Source organism: Falco biarmicus, chromosome 3, assembly GCF_023638135.1.
Source record: "Falco biarmicus isolate bFalBia1 chromosome 3, bFalBia1.pri, whole genome shotgun sequence".
In the NCBI taxonomy this organism is placed as follows: Eukaryota; Metazoa; Chordata; class Aves; order Falconiformes; family Falconidae; genus Falco; species Falco biarmicus.
Genome location: NC_079290.1, coordinates 104,538,166 through 104,561,070, shown reverse-complemented (window position 1 = coordinate 104,561,070; position 22,905 = coordinate 104,538,166). Strand labels below are relative to the sequence as shown.

The 22,905-nt window shown below is 54.0% G+C and overlaps 1 protein-coding gene across 5 annotated transcripts; it reads right to left on the bottom strand.

The window, feature by feature from the left end:
* Positions 1-615: 615 nt before the first annotated feature.
* On the bottom strand, positions 616-22,740 carry KLHL17 (kelch like family member 17). Of its 5 annotated transcripts, XM_056333051.1 has the most exons (12): positions 22,607-22,740; positions 12,455-12,706; positions 11,912-12,033; positions 11,219-11,440; positions 10,050-10,166; positions 8,813-9,026; positions 8,579-8,723; positions 7,823-7,990; positions 7,379-7,467; positions 6,209-6,282; positions 4,988-5,169; positions 616-4,315 (listed from the first exon to the last, which is right to left on the bottom strand). In XM_056333051.1, exons 2-12 carry the CDS (start codon positions 12,663-12,665, stop codon positions 4,087-4,089), a joined length of 1,773 nt encoding a protein of 590 aa, XP_056189026.1. In that variant the 5' UTR covers positions 12,666-12,706; positions 22,607-22,740; the 3' UTR covers positions 616-4,086. The 5 variants fall into 5 exon arrangements, 4 of the variants coding, with proteins under 4 accessions (XP_056189026.1, XP_056189024.1, XP_056189025.1 ...); XM_056333049.1 differs by lacking the exon at positions 22,607-22,740 and having other exon boundaries at positions 12,455-14,585; XM_056333050.1 differs by lacking the exon at positions 22,607-22,740 and having other exon boundaries at positions 7,850-7,990; positions 12,455-14,585.
* Between the last annotated feature and the right edge of the window lie 165 nt (positions 22,741-22,905).

Sequence of the window (22,905 nt, the reverse complement as noted above, 5' to 3'; positions counted from 1 at the left end):
AACTAGAATTTAACTGTGGGAAGAGGTGTAAATCAGTCTGCCTCTAAAGCCCCTTGGGCTGGGCTTTTCCTGCTGTCTCCAACACCATCAGCATCTTTGCCCTGCTCTTTCTCTGGGGCAGGGTGAAGGCGCACAGAGCAGCGGACAGCCCCAGCACAGCACCCTCTCTGGGAATACAAAGCACCTTATCTGTCTGCAGGACCCCAATCTCCCCGGCCAGGCACCCAGCACCAGCCAGCTGAGCGTGGGGCTGGGACCTGGGCTGAAAGCCACTCCTTTTAGCTCACCTGTAGTGCAGCAGTGCCTTCAAAGCTGCCTTTGGCTCCTCTGGCCTCCTTGACTAACGTTCACAACGGCAGGGCCAGCCTGATATGGCCCCTGGATGGGTACCTGTCCCTGCTCTGCGCAAATGCCTCAAGGCCTGGAGTGGCTGCACCCAGGCAGATGAGATCTCATTGGCGGCTGCTTAGGTACAGATGTGCAGCAGCCTGCCATGCACATCCTCTGCCTCGGGCTCCTTCCCCTCCTCTGCACAGGGCAACACAGAGAGTAGCTCCCTGCCTCCACAGAAGCAGGGCCAGAGAAGTGAGAAGGAAGGATGCAGGAGGCAGGATCCAGTATTCAAGAAAATGTCTTTATTGTACATGTTGGCTTCTATTGCTTGTATCCCCTCCCCAATCCCATGTAGTGCAAAAAATTCAGAGAAACAAAGTTCCACATAAATAAGTCAGATAACTTACAGAGAAATCAAAGTGAAACGGTTTGACATGGAGTAGACCGGCTCTGCCTACCAGTAAGGCCAAGCGAACCTCTCCCCCCATGTTGGGGGGCAAGGGCTCCTGCCTGGTCTTGCTGTCTCATGGCAGACCGACCCCGAGGTCCCTGGGCAAAACACATCAACATACATAGCCTGGAGCCACCCGCTCAGGGGTGCTCCTCAGCTGGGAAAAGCTCACATGGGAGATCACACAAATAACATCTTGGGTGAGACATCGCTAACTAAAACTGGCAGAGAAGCCACACACAGCTGACAGTTCTCCTCCCCTCAGACAGGGAACTACGCATAGACAGACAGACACAGACACACAGCCCCTCCGAGGCCTCCTCCTCGGCAAGGGATGTGCAGCACCAGAAGCAATTCCACCCTGGAATCTCCCAGGGCAGATGCTGACACCTCGTGTCCACACAGTGTGGGTCAGGGTGCTCCAGACCCCTGCAAGCTGCTGGGGAACTATTTTGCCCTTTCCTTCCTTCTTTATCTTTTACAGGAAAGCAGTGAGCATCTGCATAGTTAGTACATCAGAGACACAAAAGGCTCCCTCCTCCCCAGGCTTCTGCAGAACAGGCTCAGTGGTGATATTGCTCAGGACCCAGCCGGCGGGTGACAGGAGCCACACTGCCCCTTTTGCTGACCCTCGAGGCAGGACAGCACTGCACATCGTTTGTAGTGTACATTGCTGAAGATCACTGGGGCCAAGGGTGTGTGGCGCAGAACTCTCCTCAGCCTGCTGCACTGCCAGCTTCCCCCGCTGGTTTTGCCTGCCTGCCACCCCTCTAAGACAGCAGCCCCCCTTCACACTACAGCGGCCACAGCTGGACCAGATGCTGAGCCACTGCTGTAACAACTCATGCCGTGTCTGAAATGAGCCCCGTTCCTCCCTTCAGCAGTCCCTGCGCTGCTCCTCTGTGCCCTTCAGCAGCTGGCTGGGCTGCACCAGCCTTTCGCCGTTCCTCACACAGGTCCTCAGCAGGACCTTGGCATACAGGGCCAAAGCCCAGCAACAGCACCTTCCACTTCTGACATGGCTGTAGGGCTTTTAGGCTCATTCTCCTTCAAAGAGGTCCCTAGAGCCAGGGGCACCTTGAATGCGCTGGCCGATACAAGTCCAGCAGAAGACAAAAAAACCTGATGTTGCTTACAGGAATGGGATGGGAAGGAGTGGGAGCTCGCCCATGCGTAGGCACACGCACGCAACAGGGCAGACGTCACCGATTTCATCGTTACTCTGAACAAAGCAGATTCATGTCGCCTAGTTAGGGCAGCCCTACTGGGGTGCTGACCAGGAGGCAACCTGCACTAGCAGAGCCCAGACATTTACAGGGACCTCTGCAATACAGAGGACTGGGAGAGCTGCCAAGCTGTGACAGGCTGGGGCAGAGGCTTGACAAGTGAGAGAAGAATGAAAAGCAGATTTAGAGTCTGTTCCAAAAGCCAAAAAGGCCTCCTGAGCCTGAGGGGCCCAGACTGTTCTTGGGGAAGAGGCTGGGGGAGAAGCAGCCCAGATTTTCAGAAGCTGCTGGTAATTTCAGGTGTCCAACGTTAGGCACTGTAAGTGGGCTTGTAAAACATGCAGGCACCTGTCCAGGATAAATCAGATTGCCATAAAAATTGTCTTAAGCTGGGGAGTCCCTGTCTGATCTCAAACTCTCCTTTCACCCCGAAAAAAAGAGAAAAGAAGAAATCTCTAGCCACTAGAAAATTTAGGCCAACAAATACCGTAACAAGTGAAATCTGAACTCTACAAATGAGAAGAAGTGGGGGGGGGGGGGGGGGGAGGACAAAGGAATGAGTTCAAAACAGTTAGACCATGTTTCCAATGCTACATTTGAACACTATTGAGGTACCAGTGGTTGAGTCATTCCTATGTAACGTGGAGAACACCTGATAATATGTCTCAGTTCAAGGCTCATACATTCACCCTACAGCATATGCATTGAAAACACCACCCAAGAGGTTCCATGGCACAGGTGGGTCTAGGCCAGACCTGTGACTTACAGTACTAATTTATCAACCTTTACTTCATTAAAGTGGTTGCTTAATTGCCAGGGAGTCACTAATTGCAAATGGTCCCTTCCATGCTGTTTTCACTGTAAATACAGTATCTCACACATGCACACACCCCCACACATCTATAGAGAACATCTTCCAGGACACAGTCATCATCTCATCAACAAATGAGAAAGCAATTGCATCCCTTCTGCTGCCTTAAAAGCAGATGGGATGGGGAATACAAGAACAGTGTAAAAAATAAAGGGCTATGAAGTAATTAAAAATTAAAATATTAGCATTCAAATAAAAAAGGCAAAAAATTAACAATAAAAAAAAGTAATGCCAGGCAATCCTCATTTAGAAGGCTAGACTGTCCTTGTTTAAGAACCAATACCTTTCCATAAACTCAGAATCTGCTCTGCAGAGAGGAACAGCAAACAGGCTGCTCTGTTCCCAGCCAAACTGTGAACCAGGACCACGTGCAGGGAGTAGGCAGCCGCACAGTCATTTGAACCTGGGACAGCAACGGCATGGATGCAAACAAGGTCATTCAACCCATCTGCCTGGCTGGGGACTCCCCAGAGCAATGGTCAGCTGGGATCTTAGTGAATGAGGTGGGGCCAGCTGAGTATGGAGATGCTGGAGGGTTCAGGATGCTGCATCCAATTTTGTCTCCAAACCTCACCTCCTCCAGATGCTGTCCCGTAGCTGGGCTTCTTTTGTTTGTGTATTTTAAGGCATCAATTAGACACCATTGAGAACCATACAGTGGCCTCAGAGTCTTTAACAGTGCACAATAGGCTTGGTAAAGAGTTTGGCTACAGTGACATTCAGAGGAGCAGTTGCACATTCAGCTATGTCCCTGCGAGGAGTGCTGTCCACCTCTGCCACCCCACTGGACTCCTGGAAGCCTCCAAGGCTGGCTGTGCTCATATGTGTGGCACCGGCTGGATCACGTGAATCCAAGAAGCAGCAATGGTTTAAAGTTTCCCCTCCCCAAAGAAAATATACGCCCTTTGGGTGAGTGGTGAGATGAGTCTGAACAGAGCAGAGAGCATCCCCTCTCCTCGCCCTCTACAAGGAGGGTGCTCGTCCAGGAAGCACATTTCTAACTGCTGTAGTCGTGCTGATCCGATGTGTGCACCAGGAGTGGGGATAGCTCCGGGGGTCTGCAGGAGTGCTGGGGCTGGAGGCAGCAGCCGGTACCTTCACTCTCCTCCTACAGCGAGCGGCTGCCCCGCGGGGCGGGCCATGCTGGCCTAGCACTCCGCCAGGCACCCCTGTCCCCTTGAGGTAAGGTAGATCCTGACTCTTTGTCAAAGGCTTGTCGAAGACACCGACAAGGTGGGCGAGGAGGGGGGCGGGAAGTTGAGGAGTTCCAGCACAGCCACCCCCACGCTGCTGCGGCGTGTGAACATGCACGAGGCTGCTACCCACTTGTTGGTACGGGGGTTGTACTTCTCAATGGAGTTGAGGCTGGAGCTCCCATCGTTGCCACCCACTGCATACAGCCACCCATCCATGGCCACCAGGTCGTGGGTGCTCCTGGAATGACCATGAAAAGACCACAGTGGTGTGAGGCTCGAACACGGTGTATGTGGGGCATTAGGGGAGCTCAGCACCTCAGAGGAACCGGCCAGAGCTCTGTCATCCCACAAAAGGGAGTGTCCAGCCTCACAAATGCCCAGTGAAAATGAACTACTGGTGCTCTGTCAGTCAGTGGCAGAGTGCAATATAGAGCCTCAGATCTTCCTCTTCACTCTGATACCCTCCTCCTGCTAGAGGAGGACCACCTCTAAGTAACAGGCCCTAGGAGCCTAAAATCCTTGGACTTCCAAGCCTTAAATCCTCCCACAGCCCAGCAACATCTCCTACATGGCCTCAGCTAGCTGTACCACCTGATTCTTTATGGCCACAGAGACTGCCGAGAATAAATCCCTTTGCAGAAAGTGCCTGCTGCAGAATGTCCCTGCTCTGCCCTCCTGGCACATGCGTACCAGTCCCTCGCAGTGCAGCAGGGAGTATTGGCTGCCTTTGTGCAGGCAGCACAGAGCCAACCAACTGCAGCATTAGCCAAGCCCTGGGGCATGGTCTGCATTTAATGGTTTGCAGCGCCAAGCACAGCAGGGCTCTCGGTGAGATGGGATCCCTGTTCCTGACTGCAGGAGCTGAAGCTCCCCTGCAGCTCGGGACTGTGGCAGTGGCAGAGCTCCTTACCTACGGATGTTCATGGGTGCCACACTCTCCCACGTGTTGGTTTTGGGGTTGTAGCGCTCAACAGAGTTAAGGCAGCTGGTCCCATCGTTGCCACCAGCCACATAGAGCATCCCCTCCAGCACGGCCACTCCTGCACTGCTCCGGCGGCTTAGCATATTGGCAATGGGCGTCCAGGTGTTGATCTGGGAAGAGGCAACGTTTGTTTGTGAGCCAGTAATTTTCTACGTATCCCTGCCAAACCAGTCCTGTGGTAACCACACAGCTCCTCAGATAACAGTCCTTCCCCCAAAAAGACTGCTGGGGGGACCTAACTTCTCTCCTTTTGGCTCTCCAGCAGAAAAGCTGCAGGCTCCAGGAGAGGCCACTGCCGACTGGCTTGGGAAGGCGCAGCCACAGCTGGCAGGAGCCCTGCCAGCCCAGGGGCCTGAGCAGAGATCCCTGTGCCAGGCCACCAGTCACGTCACAGATGAACGCCAGCCCAGTCACTGGAGTTGAGCTGTATCTATTTCAAAACTGTACAAGCCACAACTGTGGCTTGACAGCTCATGAAAAACCTCCAGGACCCTCTCTGATCTTTTTGCAGTCATCTAACCTGCTCTTAATAGAGCTGAGAGATCCAAGGCCCAACACATGCCCCTAGCCTGCCACAACCCCTTCTAACTGCTCTGGATGTGTGTGCAGGGAAGGACCTCAGCTGGAAGCTGGAAAAAGCTCAGGGCACGTACCAGAGCCTTTCCTCTTCGAGAAGTTGAGCTGGCCCACAGGCAATGGGGATAGTGTGTTCTGGCAGCTGACAACCTCAAGGAGATAACCCCGAGCCTGCAGCTTTGGCTCACTTTGCTCTGGATTGCACCCCAGATATTCTGCCCTGCCAAAGAGCTGGGGAAGGGGCTGATACCCGCTCCATCTCATAGTCACGCACGGTGGCTTAAGTCTTCAAGGAGGCAGGCAGGTGAGTGCTGAGCAGGCTCCTGTGGGCACACTGCCTGCTCCACTGCTGCTGCAATACATTGCTAGGAAGTGGTCTTAATCACTTTATTAATCACTTAATCACATCATAAGCTATGGCAGCTCCAAGAGACCACGCGTACCTGATCTCTCATTGTCTGCTAAGTTCTCTAGCAACTTGTGTAGCCCTCAGCTTTCTGCAGGGCCCTTTCAGGCACGCATAAGGAGGGGAGAGGGAAAAGGGTTATCAGGCATGCTCTCTCTCGTATTTACCTGGGGCTCATACTTTTCTACTGTGGCTAAGTGGGATGAGCTGTCATATCCCCCAACAGCATAGAGGTTGCCTTCTGCAAAGACAGTCACACATGCACAGGAGTTAGCTAAAGAGCACGGCCCCAGTCCCAGCACAGCCTCCCACAGCTCTTGCACAGGTATCAGCTGAGCTGCAGTGCCGCCTGCTCCCCAGGCAGCCAAGCTCCTCTCAGCAGGGCTCCCCCAGCTCCCCCTCCCCTTGCAGCAGGAGCACTGTGAAATATTCATCAGGCAATTTCTCTGCCACACTGCAAGCTTCCCAAAGAGCTCGTTCGCCTGCCACTTCTTGACCTCCTCATTATGGGAGCTGCAAGTGCTCCCCACCAGAGCAATGGGTTGGTTATTTTTAGCAGCAGAGGCTAGAGCAGGGGAAGGCAATAAAGGCTGTGGCAGGCAGAGAGTATGAGCTGGTGATGGAGGGAAGGAAACCTCTGAGTCAGCACTGAGAGCTGAAACCAGAGAACAGGGCAGGGGAGAGGCACCACAGAGACACTGGGACACTGCACAGCAGTTCCTGGGATGGTGGGGAACAGCATGCTAACCTGGCATCCCCAGGGAGGTCCAGCACCTGCTAGGGTGAAGAGTCATACTTGCATTAACCCCATAGCTGCACTAAACAATGAAGTGGTTCTCACACTGCACCCTCCTTAGGGACAGAACTCATTCAACCAAGTCAGGAGACATGGCACCTAGCGTTGTGACACCCCTGGCAGAGACAGTTTTGACCCTGCACCACCGCTTGGATCATCACTAAAAGGACTGTCCTGCTTTTGTAATGATGGAGTAATAAGGTTATCTTTTCCTTTCTAGGGACAGGTGATCATCCACAGCCAGCCCTCTTGCTCCAAAATGGAAGGGCCACAAAGGAGCTGAGGAACAAGTTCTGGGTTCCCTCATGAGTTGCCTGCAGAATGTGATGAAACACAATTACACTAGGGAGACTGAGGAGGAGGGCAGAGGCAGAGAGCATGTCAGGACATCGCAGAGGAATGGCTGGGCTACTGGGACTCACAGCTAGGGAATCTAGGAAGAAGGGGTGGGAATTGGAACTGAATAACATGAAAAGGAACCACCAGAAATGCAAGAGACAGTTTGCACAGAAGTCAGCCAGGTCCTCATGCCATCACCCACCTAGTGTTGCCACCCGGACGTAGCGTCTCCTCGTGCTCATGGCAGCGATGGATGTCCAGGTGCCTGTCAGAGGGTCGTACCGCTCTGCGCTGCAGCAGGCAGGGACACAGGAACATAAGGTGTGACACTGGCAAAGCCCAGGTCAAAGCTCTTTGACACAGGCCCTCAGGGGCAGCTCCCAAGGAAGCTTGGGAATAGATAGGGAAAATGGAGGGAAGAACTGACAAAGGCTGTGTTCTGTTGTGACAGAGGGCTACAAAATGGGTTTTCCCCGCAAAAAACTTTGCCTGGAAGGCACTGGAAGACATAGCTGGATTGCAAGACATGTACTCTGGGGCCAGTCCATCTGTCAGGAGCAGGCCTCGGGGGCTCCCCCAGGCACCCAGCACCAAGGCCAGTGCAGGCAAGAGCAGTGGAGGAGCCTGTAGCAAGACAATCCCCTACCTGTTCAGACATGAGGCCCCATCGTACCCTCCAGCAGCATAGAGAAGCCCATGAAGCGCTGCTACACCCAGGCAGCTCCTCCTCGTGCCCATGGATACCTCAGGTTGCCAGGAATTGGTGACAGGATCGTAGGACTCCACTGTGGCCAAATCAGAGGTCCCGTCGTAGCTGTAGGGAGAAAAAGGGAGAACGCGTTAAGAGCTGTGAAGCCTGGACCGCAAGTGAGGCTGCGGGCTTGTCCCACTGTGCTAGAGACGATCAAGGGCCTAGACAGCACAGCTTTGCTTGTGTCCCTGCCACCACCCCTCTCCGCTGCCCAGCTTCCTCGAGGCAGAGTGCACCGCAGCACCTGCTGGCAGCGCAGAGCCCCGAGCAGGGCTCTCCTGGGGGTCTGCGAAGACCGCGGGTCGCAGAGCCCTGCACACTGGGGAGGGGGCGGGCTGGGGAGCAGCAGCGTAGGGCTAAGGGAAACGGGAGGAAACAGCACAAGTCCAGGACGTAGCCACCACCAAACTGAGAACTAGCAAACTCACTGCTCCAAACTGCAGGGGCAGCAGAATAGTTTTCAGTTGCTATGCCCACAGTTAGTAACCCAGAGATAGCGGACTGCTTTGTCCGGAGGCTGGCCCTGGGAGGTTCTGCTGGCCACCTCTGCTCCCAGAGCAGCTTTTTGCCACTCTTGCTGCCGGCTCTGTACAGCAGGTGCTGAAGGCAGCCCTGCCAGCTCCCTGCGGACACCTCCCATGCCCTCCTTACCCGCCCACAGCATACAGCTTGTTCCCAATGGCAGCAACGCCCACTCTGGCCCTGCGAGTCGACATGGAGGCCACCATGTGCCACCGGTCCGTCCGTGTGTCATAGGCCTCACAGTCCCCATGGATGGCGAACAGGCTCCCCCCACCTGCACACGGGATGGCAAACAGAGCAAACAACAGTCCAAAGGCCCTGGGAAGGGGGTCGCACGTATGTGAGCATGTGGCAGGGCCTTACCCACAGCAAACAGCACAGTGCTGGCCCCCTCGCAACGCCGTGGCCTCGTCCTGCTGTTGCTAAGGACCCCTCTCTGCTCTGGCATGAGGTGGTACTTGAGGGCTTCGATCAGCAGGTCCTTGCACTCCGAGTGATGCCGCACCAGCAGCTCCGTGTCCACATTGCTCATGAGGAAGTCCCGGCTCAGCAGGGGCAGCCGCACACACTTCATAAGCTGAGGGGAGAGGAGTTAAACTCCACTGGCAGGGTGAGAAAGGTTTATGCCAGTGCTGCAAACCCTGGGGACCCTGGCAGGAGCCTGGACCATTAGCTTTCACGTCTTTGCAGAGCCAGGAGCCCTCAGCCTAGCCGTGACAGGTCCCACAGATTCCCACCCTGCCTGCTGCCGGTACTCACATCCTCCTCCAGATCTGATGGTACAAGTAACAATCCTCACTGCAGACACCAGTCCCCTCCCACCCAGCACACCCCATGTTGCATTGCCCACAGGAGGGATGTCTGAGTGCACACAACCAGCAAAGGTGTAGACAGAACTCCTCTACCCCTGGGGCAGGTGGAAACCCTCAGACAGAGTCTTCCTCATCCTGCCCCATCTCAGTCCCAGCCTTCGGGAGGACACCCAGGGATGCTTCCTCCCGCCGCTACCACCTTGGAAGCATGAGAGGAGCGAGACTTCAGGAAGCCAGGGCTGCTGGAGGCACCAACAGCCTCTACTGCAGTTCAGGGCTCCGTCTGTGAGCGGGTGCCCATGCTGTGCAAGCACTGGCAGCCCCACAGGAAAGGGCTTAACCATGTCTTCTCCGTTGCACCTTTGGCAGGCAGGATCGCAGGCCCATGCTCCAAGATGCAGATGCAGGGAGGCAAAAGCATGAGCTAAAAGAAGTCCCTGCTCAAATTTGCCTGAGCTTTTAGTTTGAGGATGCATGTGAAAGCTCAGGAAGGCTGCAGGCAAGGCTGATCTCTCCTGCTGCCCACACCCTCCCCAGAGCTCTGCATGCCCAAGCTGCCAGGGGTCAGACAGGGCATCCCCCTTGGATTTGTCAATAGTTTGGACTTCACTCTAGGAGACTGAACTTTCTCAGCCACACCCTCATCTATGCCTGGACTGGAAACGGTATGGCGAGGACCTGCTTGCTGTCCTCTGGCCATCCTGCAGTTTCCATCAGCTGTGTGTCCACTCAGGCCGGGCACTTGGAGCAGGTGGGTAGAACCAGGGCATCCTCCTCAGCAGACTCACCCTGGGGACATGCTGTCTTCTGCTGTCCACATCATGTTTGACCCAGCTGAGCACAGCCCGGTATACCTCCTCCTCTGATGGCACATTGAGGCTGTCACTAGAAATGAGGTCCAGCACCTGTAGAGTGGGGTGGAAAGGGCAAGTATTGGTTGGTATGGTTGGGAAGGAAGCGACACATTCACACCCCCAGGTAACTGGCCCAGCAGAACAGTGCTGTCAGAGGCAGAGCCCCTGCCTCCTGTAGATGCTGGCAGATGAGGGGTGTACAGCTAGTCTCCCACTGGATGCAGAAGGACCCAAAGAGCAACCAGGTCCCCCCAAAGTAGGCAGGTGCAGCCATGTGTCTCCTCTCCTCACAGCACTGGTGTGGAGACAGCTCTGCCCTCGATCATCTTTCTTGGTTCATTCCCCCAGTTCTGTGTCTGAAGCTGCTGCAATGCCTGACACTTCCAATTAGCATCGGTGAGATCAGGCAGCCGACTCTGCTTGCACACGTCCCTTCAATATTTCATGGGATAGAGCCAGGTGCCCTGGCTGTTCCCAGCACACTCCACCAGCCCAGGACTACAGAGCTGGAGCAGCTGGAGATACACACCCTCCCTTCGCTGCCACAAACCCCACTGCCCTGGGAACAGACAAAGGGAGGTGTATGCATCCTGGTAAGGGACCATACAGGGTCAGTTGATGCAGAGAAAGGACTGGGAATGCCTCCAGGCCAGGGCACAGCACAGTGCCCTACAGAGAGCTATGAGCCAGGGGCCATACTGGCACCACGTGAAGAGCAGCAGGAAACATTAGCTGAGCGCCGAATTAAACATCACAGGTATGTGACCAGGGCAGCCAGGACTTTTCCCTTGTGCTGTGTCCCTGGAGAGAGGGCAGTGTACCCAGAGCTCACATGGCAAGCGCCAGCAACAGCAATTATCCTCCGTGTTACCCTCCCATCCCTATTTCACATGGGATTAAGCTTATGCACAGCATTCTTCCCACGTACTGTCTCTCCATTGGATGGAGAGGACCAAAGCACAGAATCTGGATACATTTTCCTGCCAAACCCTGTCCCCTCAGTGCAGGTTCCTTGGGCTCTTGACACACAGACCGTGCCTTCCAGGACAGAGCACAAAAAGCCTTGTCACACACATATCTTCACACTCCCATCAGGACCTCACCTGTTTAAGAGGCAGCAACATGAACTCCTCCGTCTTGGACACCTCCACAAAGTGTTGGAGGACATACTTGTGTGCAGACTTGAGGAGGTCGCTGCACGAGTGCGTGTCAGCAAAACCCCGGATCCCCAGGCAGTTGGATGGGTCGAGCTGGCTGAGTAGGAACTTGCAGCAAGCATCCCGCACACCATTGAGCTGAAGCAGGCTGGCAGCAGGAAGAAGTGTCTGGCAGTGAAAAAGAATGAGGGAAAAGAGAGTTTCCAGGGCAAGGAAACCATTTTCACCCTTGTCTCACTGCAAGTCAGTAACAGAACAGGCTTACTGAGCACCTTCAGGCACACAACCGCATAAAGGACAAAGCATTCTTTGTTTCCAACAGGACTAAGCTAAAGAACAGCTGAGAAGGGCACCTGTAACTCCCCACAGGGCCAGGAAATGGCAGGAGAATGGCAGATGCTCAGGACTAGACCTGGCCACTGCATAGTGCCCCAAGGAGCCATTCCCAGCCACAGCAGTAACAGGAGCCACCCCTCTGGGCACAGGGGAGCAAATGAACTCCCTGACCACTGTTAGATGCAGATGCCATCACAAAACAACAGCTGAAAGTGCTGAGCAGAAGGAAAGAAGAGTCCCCAGGAGGCAAGTATTGTACAGAATGGCTTTGTGGAGAAGACAGATTTTGGGGTAAGCTCCTACCTGTACATTCCCCTCGCCCACCACAATCTCAGCTGTGTAAGCATATTGCACCAGCTGCTCCAGGGCCTGTGGGTCAATGTCGTGCAGAGTCACATGGGTCTGGCGGCTCTCGCTCATCTCATCTGGGGCAACACAGACATTAGACATGGACAAAGTCCCACAGCAGGATTGTCGCCCCGCAGGAAGACTTGACCATGCACGGAACAAGCCACATCCACCTCCACAGCCCCGCATGACAGCCCAGGAAGGTCTCCTGCCCAGCTCTTAATAAGGAGAAGCAGCAATATACTCTAGGGAATGGGGTCCGTGTCTGCAGGATGGGCATCAAGATACCCATGAGGGGGGTTACGAGCAAAGGGCTTCACAGAAGGGACTCAAATGGGGAACATTACTGCACTTGCTCACAGAACTGACATACAAGCACCGCATTTCCATAGGGTAGGGCAGTGAGAACAGGGAGCAGAACAAAAGGGGGCTTGCAGAGAGGAGAGGGTTTGAAGAGCGGGAGATAACTGGCCGTGGGAAAGAGAGGACACTACTTGCTTGTGAACATGGCGTGGAAGTATGGGCTGCATGACGCCAGCACCACCTTGTGGGCCTTGATCTCCTTGGTGCCCACATGGAGCACAATGTCACAGAGCAGCCCGCGTTGTCGCATGCGGTTCATGCACATGAAGGCGTCGTGATAGTGCCGCTTGGAGTTGTGGGAGATGCTGTGGCCATCACGGTTGAGGAGCTGCACACCCCCTTCCATGGCTGCAGGTAGTAGATGGTGTGCTTCCCTTCTCACCAGCACTGATACGGAGGAAAACCAAAGCATTACCCAGGCAGGAATAGCTCTAGCCCCAGATATTTCCCACTGTCCCCAAGTATACCTGCCATTGCTCAAAGACCCCATTCAAGAACACCTCCCACCCAACCAGCCCCTGCCGGGGAAACATCATCCAGCTCATAAACCCATGATGGGGAGGAGATAGTCTCTGGAGGAACACAAGTAATAGAAAGCGATGCTCAGACTCTTCTCAGCTGTGACACTGCTTCCCAACTGTGTTCATCTTTGGATCGAAATCCTCCTTACCTGCCTTCAGAAGGGTACTGCTCTACAACATATGCACCATCTCCAAATCTGCCTAACAAGGCACACTCCCAAGAGCAATGTTATGGACCACAGCTCTTTGAGTGGTGGCTGTTCCCTTCCAGCTTCCAGAAGACGCTAGGAGATTTGTAATGAATACATCTGCCTTCAAAAGTTCAGCTTGGAGAGCTGCTGTCTTTCCTGTGCCCACACAATTCAGAAGGATAAGGCAGTGGGCAAAGGCAGCTGCAGCACAGAGCTCTACAGTCCCAGTCCAGACTCCTGCAGACCAGGGGTTCAACTCTTCCTGCCATTTTATATTCCAAGCCCCTTTTTGGGGAGAGGCTGGGGATTCCCAGGTGGTCCGTTAGGGAATAGGAAACATGCATTTTAATATCCTGATCTCCACTTCCCTCCAGCATCCTCTACCCAGGCTCACCCAGCCTCAAGGCTGCACCAAACAGTCCTGCTCCAGCACCACAGACTCCTGTTCAGCGCTGGCCTAGCAGGTGATCTGGGCAACACAGAGCTCCTAGATCTCCCTGGAAGCATCCCAGCTGAGACCCTGGCTGTCCTTCAAGGGGTAACTTTGAACCTCAGGTAGTTTTGGTTTGACAAGGCTGACAGAAGAAACAGACAGCAAAGATCAGTGATGCTGATCAGGCCGCTGGGACCCAATGCAGAACTCAGTCTGCATGCACACCTACACGCCACTGAGCACGGAGTGGGACAGTCCTTCCACACAATCTGGGACAGCCCCGGCAGGGAACAGGAGTATGAACTTGATTGGCTTGTAGAACTCAAACATTGCCTAAATCAAGGAATAAGGGCATTTATTTGCACAAAGGTATTTTCTCTTTCCATTCTGTTTGCATCTAGGCTGCTCATGGTGTTTTGAAAGGCGTCTGACTGTCCCCCTGCAGCAGCACCAGAAGGAGAGGTGGGAGAATGAAGAGAGGATGACTGAGCAGCAGGAGCAAGGAGGAGGAGGAAGCAGGAGAAAAAGGCAGCTTGAAGAAAAAAAAGCCCGTGTGCTGCACTCGTGCGCCTACCCCCGCATCCCTGCGGTGAGAGAATCCCCTCAGTCTCTGTGCTCCTCACGACACCTACACATTGCCAGCCGTGCCGAGCCTAAAAATAGAAATCTACCATGCTGTACCGGCTCAGCCCCGAATGCAGCTATCCGTTTTTAAATAGCAATTGTAACATGTACTAGAGTCTGGGGGAGGAAAAAAGATGAATAAACATCTTTCCTGAGCAGGAGAGAAGCCTGCAATGCCCTCTTCTATTTGTATCATCCCACGTGATACGAGATTCCTCATTTCACTGTCAGCAGGGAAGACTCACGGGCACACAACAAAGGCAACACCTGTTGATGCTTTCCAGTAATGAGTAGGATGCTATTGTGCCCTTGACAGGAAAGAAGAAACCCTGAGCTAACTGGCCCTCTCTTCCAACACCCCTCAGCTGAGCTTTTCAGAAAGCTGCCACATCTCTAGGGCACCCTCAGTGTGTTAATTCACGTGCATGGACACTGCTGGATGAGAGCTGCCTGCACAAAAGTGGTTTATAATTATTAGCATCTCTACCTGGGCTCAAGAGCTCCTTTCCCAGATCTGGTTCAGTGGCACAGACAGTGCCTTCTTGCTTTTACTCCTCTCCCTAGCTGCAAGCCTGAGGGTCTTCCAGACCTGCTTGAGCTGGTCTACCTTTTTAATGCACTGCTGAGGCATACTTCTCCCCATCAGTATTTAATCATGCCCCAGCTCTAATTGAGGGCACTCGCACCACCTGTTCTGGGTGCTGATAGCCAGGGACAGGAGCTCCCAGCTCCACAGTGGTGGGAGGACCCGGGGGGGACAACATAGGACAGGACAGAAGAGCAGGAAAAAGATGGGATTGCTTCTCCTTGTGCTCTTGGAGACTTCTGAGGAAAGGTTTGCCACCCCAGCCAGGCAGGGGGAGCACACAACTCCGCTCCAGCGGTCAGGGGAGAGACACAGAGAGCAGACCAGACTGAAGGTTGCTGTAGCCAATGCACTGGCATCACAGTAATCAAACACATTTCCAAAGAGGGTCCGAAGTGCTGGGCTCTCTTCCCAGCCCTGCCACTGAGTCATTGCACAACTCTGAACAAGTGCAAATGCAGAGTGACAAGGGTGACATCATCTTTCCTTGCAATGATTCCCCTGGTGAGGGGGTAAAGACCAGCTATTGCTCACTCCCGCTCCACCCACACCACCCTACTGTCACAGCAAGGGATGGCATGCACCTCACAGAGCTCTGAAGGGCTGGTGCCTCCCTCACCCACACCGCTGTGCAGCACCCTGAGCTACACCATCACGTCACTGTCTCTGATGTGACCCAGCAGGGAGCAGGGCCAAAGGGAGATGCCATCCCAGTCACCGCACTGCCACCAGGCTCCCAAGAGCATCCACACACCAGGGGACAGCCCACAGCTGACCTGACCCACAGGCAGCCTGAACCAGCTCTGCTTGATGATTTTTCACTACAGCTTCAGCCGTCCCTCCCTCAAAGAGCAGCTCACTCACCCACCTTGGGAAAAGGTCACCCTTCCAAAGCGCAGGGAGCGCTGGCATGGGTCTGGCCTGAGGTTTGCCATGGGTACAGCCCCTTCAGTCCCACTTCCCAGTGTCCCCTCTAATCTGCAATAACTTGTTCCCACCAGAACTCTTTTGCTTTAATGGATCAGAATATGATCAGTGGGGAAAAAGGGAAAGGACACCCCACTGCTGCTTGTGCTGCTCCCCGTGCCCAAACTCTCAGCTTCATTGGCAGCACTGAATACTCCTTATTTCCTTGTAAAACTTCATTCCCAGGAAATGAAGGTCTATGAGCACCGCTAAGATATAATTAATGAGGAACAGTGCCTGGACCTCGAGAGACAGTAAAGCAGTGTCCAGAGCTCCAGCGGGGGGAAGTAAATACAAGCCCACTTTTGTGGAGCACGCAGCAGCATGAATGCACGTGTTACGCATCAGCTATAATGGATGCGGTGGTTGACTTGTAATAACTCTTAGGTTATGACAAAAAAAAGAAGGCGTTTGTTTGGCCTCTATGCAACAGAGCGTGGCCATGCATAACAGCTCTGTTAATTAATGCAAATGATCCCTGCCCAAAGGGAGGTCTGTTCTCTTTGCACAAAAAAACATATTTTGCTGAGAGTGAAAAGAAGCATGCTGAGCAATAAACAGGGAACAGAGTATCCTCCAGGGAAAAGTCCAGAGCCTGCCCTTTCCCCAGGAAGGCCCTGGAGAATGGCTTTTTGTTGACAGCCTGGATGGAGATTTTGTGTCTGCCAGGCTGGCTAGGAGACTGCAAAGACACATCCTGTACAGCTGGTCAGATGTTGGGGATGAGTCTTTGCTGTGGATAAGGTGACATCCCCTACTGTAAGGCGTGACATGCCCTAAGTCCTGACATACATTCATGCTTAAATCCATCACTTCCATGTGTGCCCTATCCCTATGCTGATATTCCGGCACCTCTTTTCTGGTAAACCAGCTACAAAGCCCTGCATCTCCCACAGAAGGCTGCCATTAGACCTTCAGGATAAGACATCAAGTCCTTGCGGGCACTCACCTCTATCCCAGCATGTCACAGCGCTAACAGAGCAAAGGGCAGCACAAACAAGGTCAATAAGGTAGCACTGTGTTGCCAGTTCCCCTTTCAGAGGAGCAGTTTTCCCCCCCTTCTTGGTGCTGGGGTTCTGTCTCCCAGGCACAAAGCCCTTTTTTTGCCTGCAGACCTCCTCTGGCTCTGTCCCCAGGCAGGAAGGGGCTGCTGGCGGTGCTACTCTGTTGTGCCCTGCAGCTTCAGATCTCTAATCCGGGTGGTGGAGCCAAAGCAGTGCCTTCCACAGCAGCACAGCAGAACTCATCCTGGGGCCGAGCAACAGCACAGACACCTGGGGAAGAAGGAGCTTGACAGTAGAGTCACAGGCAGGAATCGCTGCTTCCAAGTGCATCTCCATCTCCCCCACACTAGAAATCAGAATTCTGATTTTTAACCCCTCTAAGAGGAGTCACAGGCCATTTGCTGGTAAGCAGCCTCGGGCAATTCAGCACTCTCCCAAAGAACTGAAACACGAAATACACATTAAAGATCAGGGCAGGACTAGACTGGGGCAGCCTAAGGGGGGACAGGCAAGAGCCCCTGCCCAGCTATGTGTGGGGGTGTGCATACAAGGACAAATAGCTTCTTTTCTCCTGGGAGCAGGGCTGGGAAGAAGATGTGCTCCTGTGTTCCTGCAGACTCTTCCTTCCCGTCACCAGCCAAGGGACACAAACAGCTGAGCTGGCAGTAACAATAGCTGCTGTTATGCTGTTGCAAAGTAGGACCACTCATACAGCTCGTACCAGCATCCAGAGATGCAGCCGAGTACACTACAGGCCTGCAAATTTTCACCTTACTGCTTTGTGGAGGCCCCATTAATTTGGCAGAGCTACCCCTTTTGTTGAACCCTGTCCGTGGCTCTGAAGCCGATGTCTAACAAGAAGCTTTAAACTACCAGATGACTAGCAGTATTTTTGCATCAGTAATCCTCCTGCAGCAGGCATGTCTAAGACACCAGGGCTGCTGTCTTCATAAGCTACAGCAGACAAACACTGCCCTTACACCTTTAACTTGGGTATTCTAAATTCTTGCTTCTTTCAGAGGGCCTAGCACTGCCCATCACAAAATACATTGCATTCTTACCTTTCCTGCTCCCTTCCCCACAGCAAACACAAAGAGGATTGGAAATCATCCAGTTGTCTAAACCCAGGACTCAGATGCAAAGCAGCCGCTAAATTGAGGAATTGTCCCCACCAGGACCTGTCCCATCAGCACCACTGATACAGACAGATGACTCTGTCCCCTCAACACAACACTTAGGGGTTCAGTCCCTTCTCAGCCCCTGTAGCACTTTACCTGCATCCAGGGAAATCAGACACTGACAGCATGCAGCAGCTCACATCCAATCTTTCTAATACAAGGTTAACTGTGCATTCAGCCTAGAAGAGCCAGCAATTGTGAGGAAGCAGAGGGACCTAATGGTTCAGGACCAGCAAGTGAACTAGAGGCTCTGAACTACTCTGAGCTACCGTGAAGGCTGATTTAGAGCTGCACCTATACAGAGGTCAGGACTGCAAATACTGATGGAAATGTGCCTTAATGTGGCAATGGGAGCTGTCATTCCTGACACCAGCTCTGCCTTCAGAGGCAGCAGTAGGGACAGTAGAATTAGGAAGCTGACAGCAGACTGCTAGACTGAGGACTCTGACACCTTGCACCCCTTTGCTACCTCCTGATGGACACAATGGAGGACATAAGCACACCAAGAACACACAGGTGGGGTGAGCTGCAAGGAGAGGTTAGGAGCATGCACCTCAGCCCAAATGCTTCTTTCCACCTGCTCTCCTCTCTTTTCTGCTCCCACTGCCAGCACTGCCCCTGACCACATTTGCCTTCTATTCCCCAAGCCCCCTTGCTATGGACGGGAGGGTGAGGTGAGCGCTGCTCCTGCTGATCAGTGGAATTAATCTGCTCCGAGCTAGCCTCAAGGCAGCACAGGGCACCGCAGACAGAGCTGAGTCTGCAGGACTGAGAATCCCCAGCTCTCAGTAGGGTTTGGGTTTTTTTAATGAATTAGGCATAACTGACACGCACTGAATCCTCCTGTCTAGACATCTGCAGAGAAGTGACAAGCTGCCAGAGAGGATGTGGAGCCTCAGCAAGGGGGTGGGGAGGACGAAGAAAAACTGCACACAGTTGCCAGCTCTACAGCACAGAGACAGCACTGGCTTCAGGCAAGAAGGGCACTCAGCACATTGACCTAGTCAGTGTCTTTCAGCAACTCAGTGGGTTGTAATCAATCGGCTCTGGTGCACACAGAAGGTTGGAGGTCTTTTCTAATTAAAGCCTCTTTCCCCATTACTCCTGGGGAGTTTTGTTTGGAAACTCAGCTCAGAGTGGCTCTCAATCATGCCAGCTCACGCTCAGAAGTGCTTTAGCTGAGAGGGCAGGGAGCACAAGGCCTCAGTGCCTGCATTGGGACATTCCCACACCTGAAAGAGATCAAGGGTATCAAACCTGCTTAGTGCCTCTCTGCGTACACAGTCTTCTCCCTCTCACACACACTTTGCACAGGCAGCAACTCTTCCTGCAGACATCTTCAAATTCAGCTTTTGCCTTCAGTATTTTGCACTCGGAGGATCACAGCATCTCCAAGCAGGACTCCATGGTTGAGGGATTTAGAGGCATCTGTGCTAACATTTGGGTCATTAAATAATTGGTTCTAAGCGTCAGGACCCAAACAGGTTTGGGACTGCCAAATTCCCAGTTTAGGGAGAAACAAGAAATGGAAACTAATTCAGGCCTTGAGATGCTCAGCAAAATGTGCAGGTCTCCAGATGCACTGGGATTAGACAGTGGTTCCTACACTCCACCACAAAGTGCACCAAAATATAAGCACAAGGAGCCCTTTGCCTCGGCCAAGGACTGGAAATATGGGTCACGTCTCAATTCCCCCTTCCCAGTGTCTCCCTGCAGACACAGGAGAGGAGCTACCGTTGCAACCAGTGCTATTTTATGGCACAAGCAGTGCCAAACCTCTACATGCCAGCATCAAGCAAGTCTCCTCTCCAGGCAGCAGAGTCATAGTTAACAGCTTCAGCTGTGCTACCCATCACTGTGGTATTCCTAATCTCCCTCTAGTCTTCACCATGACAGACATCTCTGTGCTCATTTTTCAGACAGGTAAACTGACAGATGAGAGTGCTCAGGTCATTGGAGGCAGTCCGTATCAAAGGATCTCAATATTCCTGGCTCATAAATTTGCCCAGGAGCTCCCTCTCTGCAACATCCTTGGCCAGCAGCTACTCCAAGAGGGACTGTGCCCTTTACCTGTCCGCTGTGCAAGGTGATGGTGTCTTGAATAGGTGGCAGCAGGCCAGCTCAGAACAGGTCGCTACCACTCAGCAATGCCCTGACGTCAAACGAGTGGGATGAATTCGGTGAGACTCAGCACGAGCTACTGCTCAGCTTCTAAAGGAAAAGTTGACTCCATGATGTGAGGCAGCGTGGCCTACAGGCTCTAGATGAGCAGATCTTTTACAGACGGGTAAGCCAGGGAACAATGCTAGTGCCAATGCCCTGAGAAGCACTGCTCACAAGTGATTCTCTGAACCAGGAGGTCACCAGCTGCACTTGTCCTCATCCACTTTGCAGAAACTGCGTGGCCCACGCCATGTTTATGGACAGCTTACAAAGCCTCCTGCCAGCTTCAGTCATAGCGTGGGTTGGCAATGTAGATGTACTGGACCACATAAGCAGAATGTGCTTCCTCTTCCAAACAAGCCCAGTGCTTCACTTCACACTGTGGAGCAGCGGGAACCTGTTTTCAAGCCAGAAAATGATTAAGAGAATTCCCTCACATCTTCTTGCAGGCAGCAGCACAGGCCACATACATGAAAACTCAGATATTTGGAGCACGTGACATAATGGCCTTGAGTTTGCTGGTACACTGGGGGCTCGCCAAGGCCAGCGGGTCCCAGACCCTGGGAATTTCAGCTGAAGGAGCTGTCCCTGAGGAGTCATATCCTTTAGAGGAGGTAGTGTGCTTTGTAGCCAGTTCTGGCAGGCCAGGCAGAAAGGGTGAAGCCTCTCAAGCCTACCAAGCCCAGCTTGCCTAAGGGTTCGGAGGCAAAGCTCCAGCACCTGAGAAAATGCAGAAGCCAACACTGAGACTTCCAGCGTGGCTGTTTGATTTTTTTTTTTTTTTTTTTTGAGCTGCTGAGCCTGAAATGCAGCAAAGCAAAACCTGAACCCAGAAAAGTCTCCCCACCAGATCTCCAGTCTTCGGAGCACACCTGCCTTGACGTTCACATGCCACTCCATCTACACAGACCCAGACTGATGCCGATGAGAGCAAGGCTGGATGGCCACCAGACAGGCTGGCAGCACAAAGAGGTTCCATTGCCACCCTCACCAAGCTGACCTTAGCTGACAGAAAGCATAAGGGACCATCCTAGCTACCCAAGATGCCAAGGAGTGACTCCATTTGGATCCTAGACTGTAAAGCCACGAGAGCAGGTGACTGCTCCATCTGCCAGCTCCTGGTCCACTCTGAGTTAGATTTTACTGTGATTCATGAATTAGTCAGTTCTCAGGAAGGAAACTCAGATCTTTACACCCAAGATCCTTAAGAGTCTTACTCACTGCCATGATGAATAAAGTATTTCCAGCAGATGCTTGTGGGCCAGGAGAGAAACTTGGGGTGCACAGGGGAAAGATTCCACAGAGATGTTTGCTTGGCTGTAGCGATCATAACCAAAGTACATTCAAGTGTCAGCGAGCCACAAAACAGCGAACTCGTAACAAACCAGCACTCCTGGTGCAAAACGCTAGCACACAGACACCCCAAATGTGTTGCGTAGGCCCCATCCCTCCTCCCATCCTTAAATGCAGCTTCTGCCTTTGGACCATCCATACTGAGAAAGGGCAGCAGCTCCCTGAGACTCATTTGAGCTGTATCCTGTCCTAGGGGCAAGAAATTACCTGCAGCAGCCTAGCGCACCTGCAGACTGTCAGGACCAAAAGCACCTGAACATCCACATGTTGCTGAATCACTCCCGAACTAACCCTCCCTCCCTGTGGTCTCCAGCAACAGAGCGTGCCCTGAGACAGCGCTCATGGGACAGTAGCCCCTGAAGTCAGAGGAGAGCAGGCTTCCTTTACAAAGCAACTCCATAGAAGCGCAGCCACCATTTCTGCAGTTTTCTGGCTTGGCACAAAAGCCTGGTCAGTCAGTGGCTGTGTACTGACGCACAGAGCGCGGGGACAGCCACCCAGCCGCTGTGTTTCTGCCTTGTTGTAGGGCAGCCGAGGCTGCAGGGCCAGCGCTCGTCAGGGAGGGAGGCATTTGCTCAGCCAGCAGAACCAGACCAGCTGCCTGCCCCAGCCTGATGCTCCCCAGGACCACCACCGCCAACAGAGATGCTGTAGCTCAAGGAGAGCCCTCTGCCCTCACAGCCACTGCAGAGGCCAGAATAAAGCTGCCTCCCGCTTCCCCCCCGTCATGCTATCAGAAAACCTGAGGCGACATTTCTCCCTGTGCCCTTCAGCTCCCCCACAGTCAACGATACCGAGCAGCCCGGGTGCTTCCACCAAGGGGGAGTAAAACCGCGATGCCAGAACCTCCCTGCGGCTCTCCCCGCCCCCCTGCCTCTCCAAAGGGCCCCCAGCCTCTCCAAAGGCTCTGAAGCTGCGGGTTTTCCCGTTACTAAAGGGATCTCTCCGGGACTTGGCGGAGGACGGGGACACAGACCGCGCTTGGCACAGCGGCCAGAGCCGCCGAGGCGCGGACACGAAGCGGCCGAGGCAGCCGGGGGCTCCCCCGGCCGCGCTGCGCCGTACTCTGGCCGGGAAACGTGCCCTCCCGGGGGGACAGGCCACCGGCAGCGCGGAGGCAGCGGCGTGGAGTGATGGAGAGCTCTGCCGGGGGATCCTCTTGCCACTGCCCCCACCCCCCGGTAACCCCTCCCGGGGCGCTCCCGCGGGGCCCGGGCGCCAGGAGAGGCAGCGGAGGGGGCGCAGGGCCGTGCCCCGGCGGTACTCACGGCTCCGGCGCAGCGGCGGCCCGGCCGGCGGGATGCTGCGAGGACCGCTCTGCCCGCAACCGCCGGCCCCACGGCGCGGAGACGGGCAGGGGACAAGTGCGCGGCTCCTCCTTGGGCCGCGGCGGGACCGGGGACAGGACCAGGGACGGGGCGGCCCCACGGCTGCGGCTTCCTCCGTCACCCGGAATAACCCCACCGCGGCGCGGAGCCGTGCGAGGGATACCCACGGCTGCGCGCCTCCCCCCCCCCCCCGCAGTTAAATCCCGCCGCGCACGTGCCACCGGGCTGCGGGGGAAAGG

Bases quoted from the DNA above. Each gene is read 5' to 3' on its own strand.
- KLHL17 (XM_056333049.1), bottom strand. From the start codon at position 12,809: ATGGGGTCTTTGAGCAATGGCAGGTATACTTGGGGACAGTGGGAAATA. The intron at 12,034-12,454 runs GCAAGTAGTGTC...GTGTTGCCCCAG, and splicing joins CTTCCACGCCATGTTCACAA to ATGAGATGAGCGAGAGCCGC. The intron at 11,441-11,911 runs GTAGGAGCTTAC...TTTCACTGCCAG, and splicing joins TGGGCGAGGGGAATGTACAG to ACACTTCTTCCTGCTGCCAG.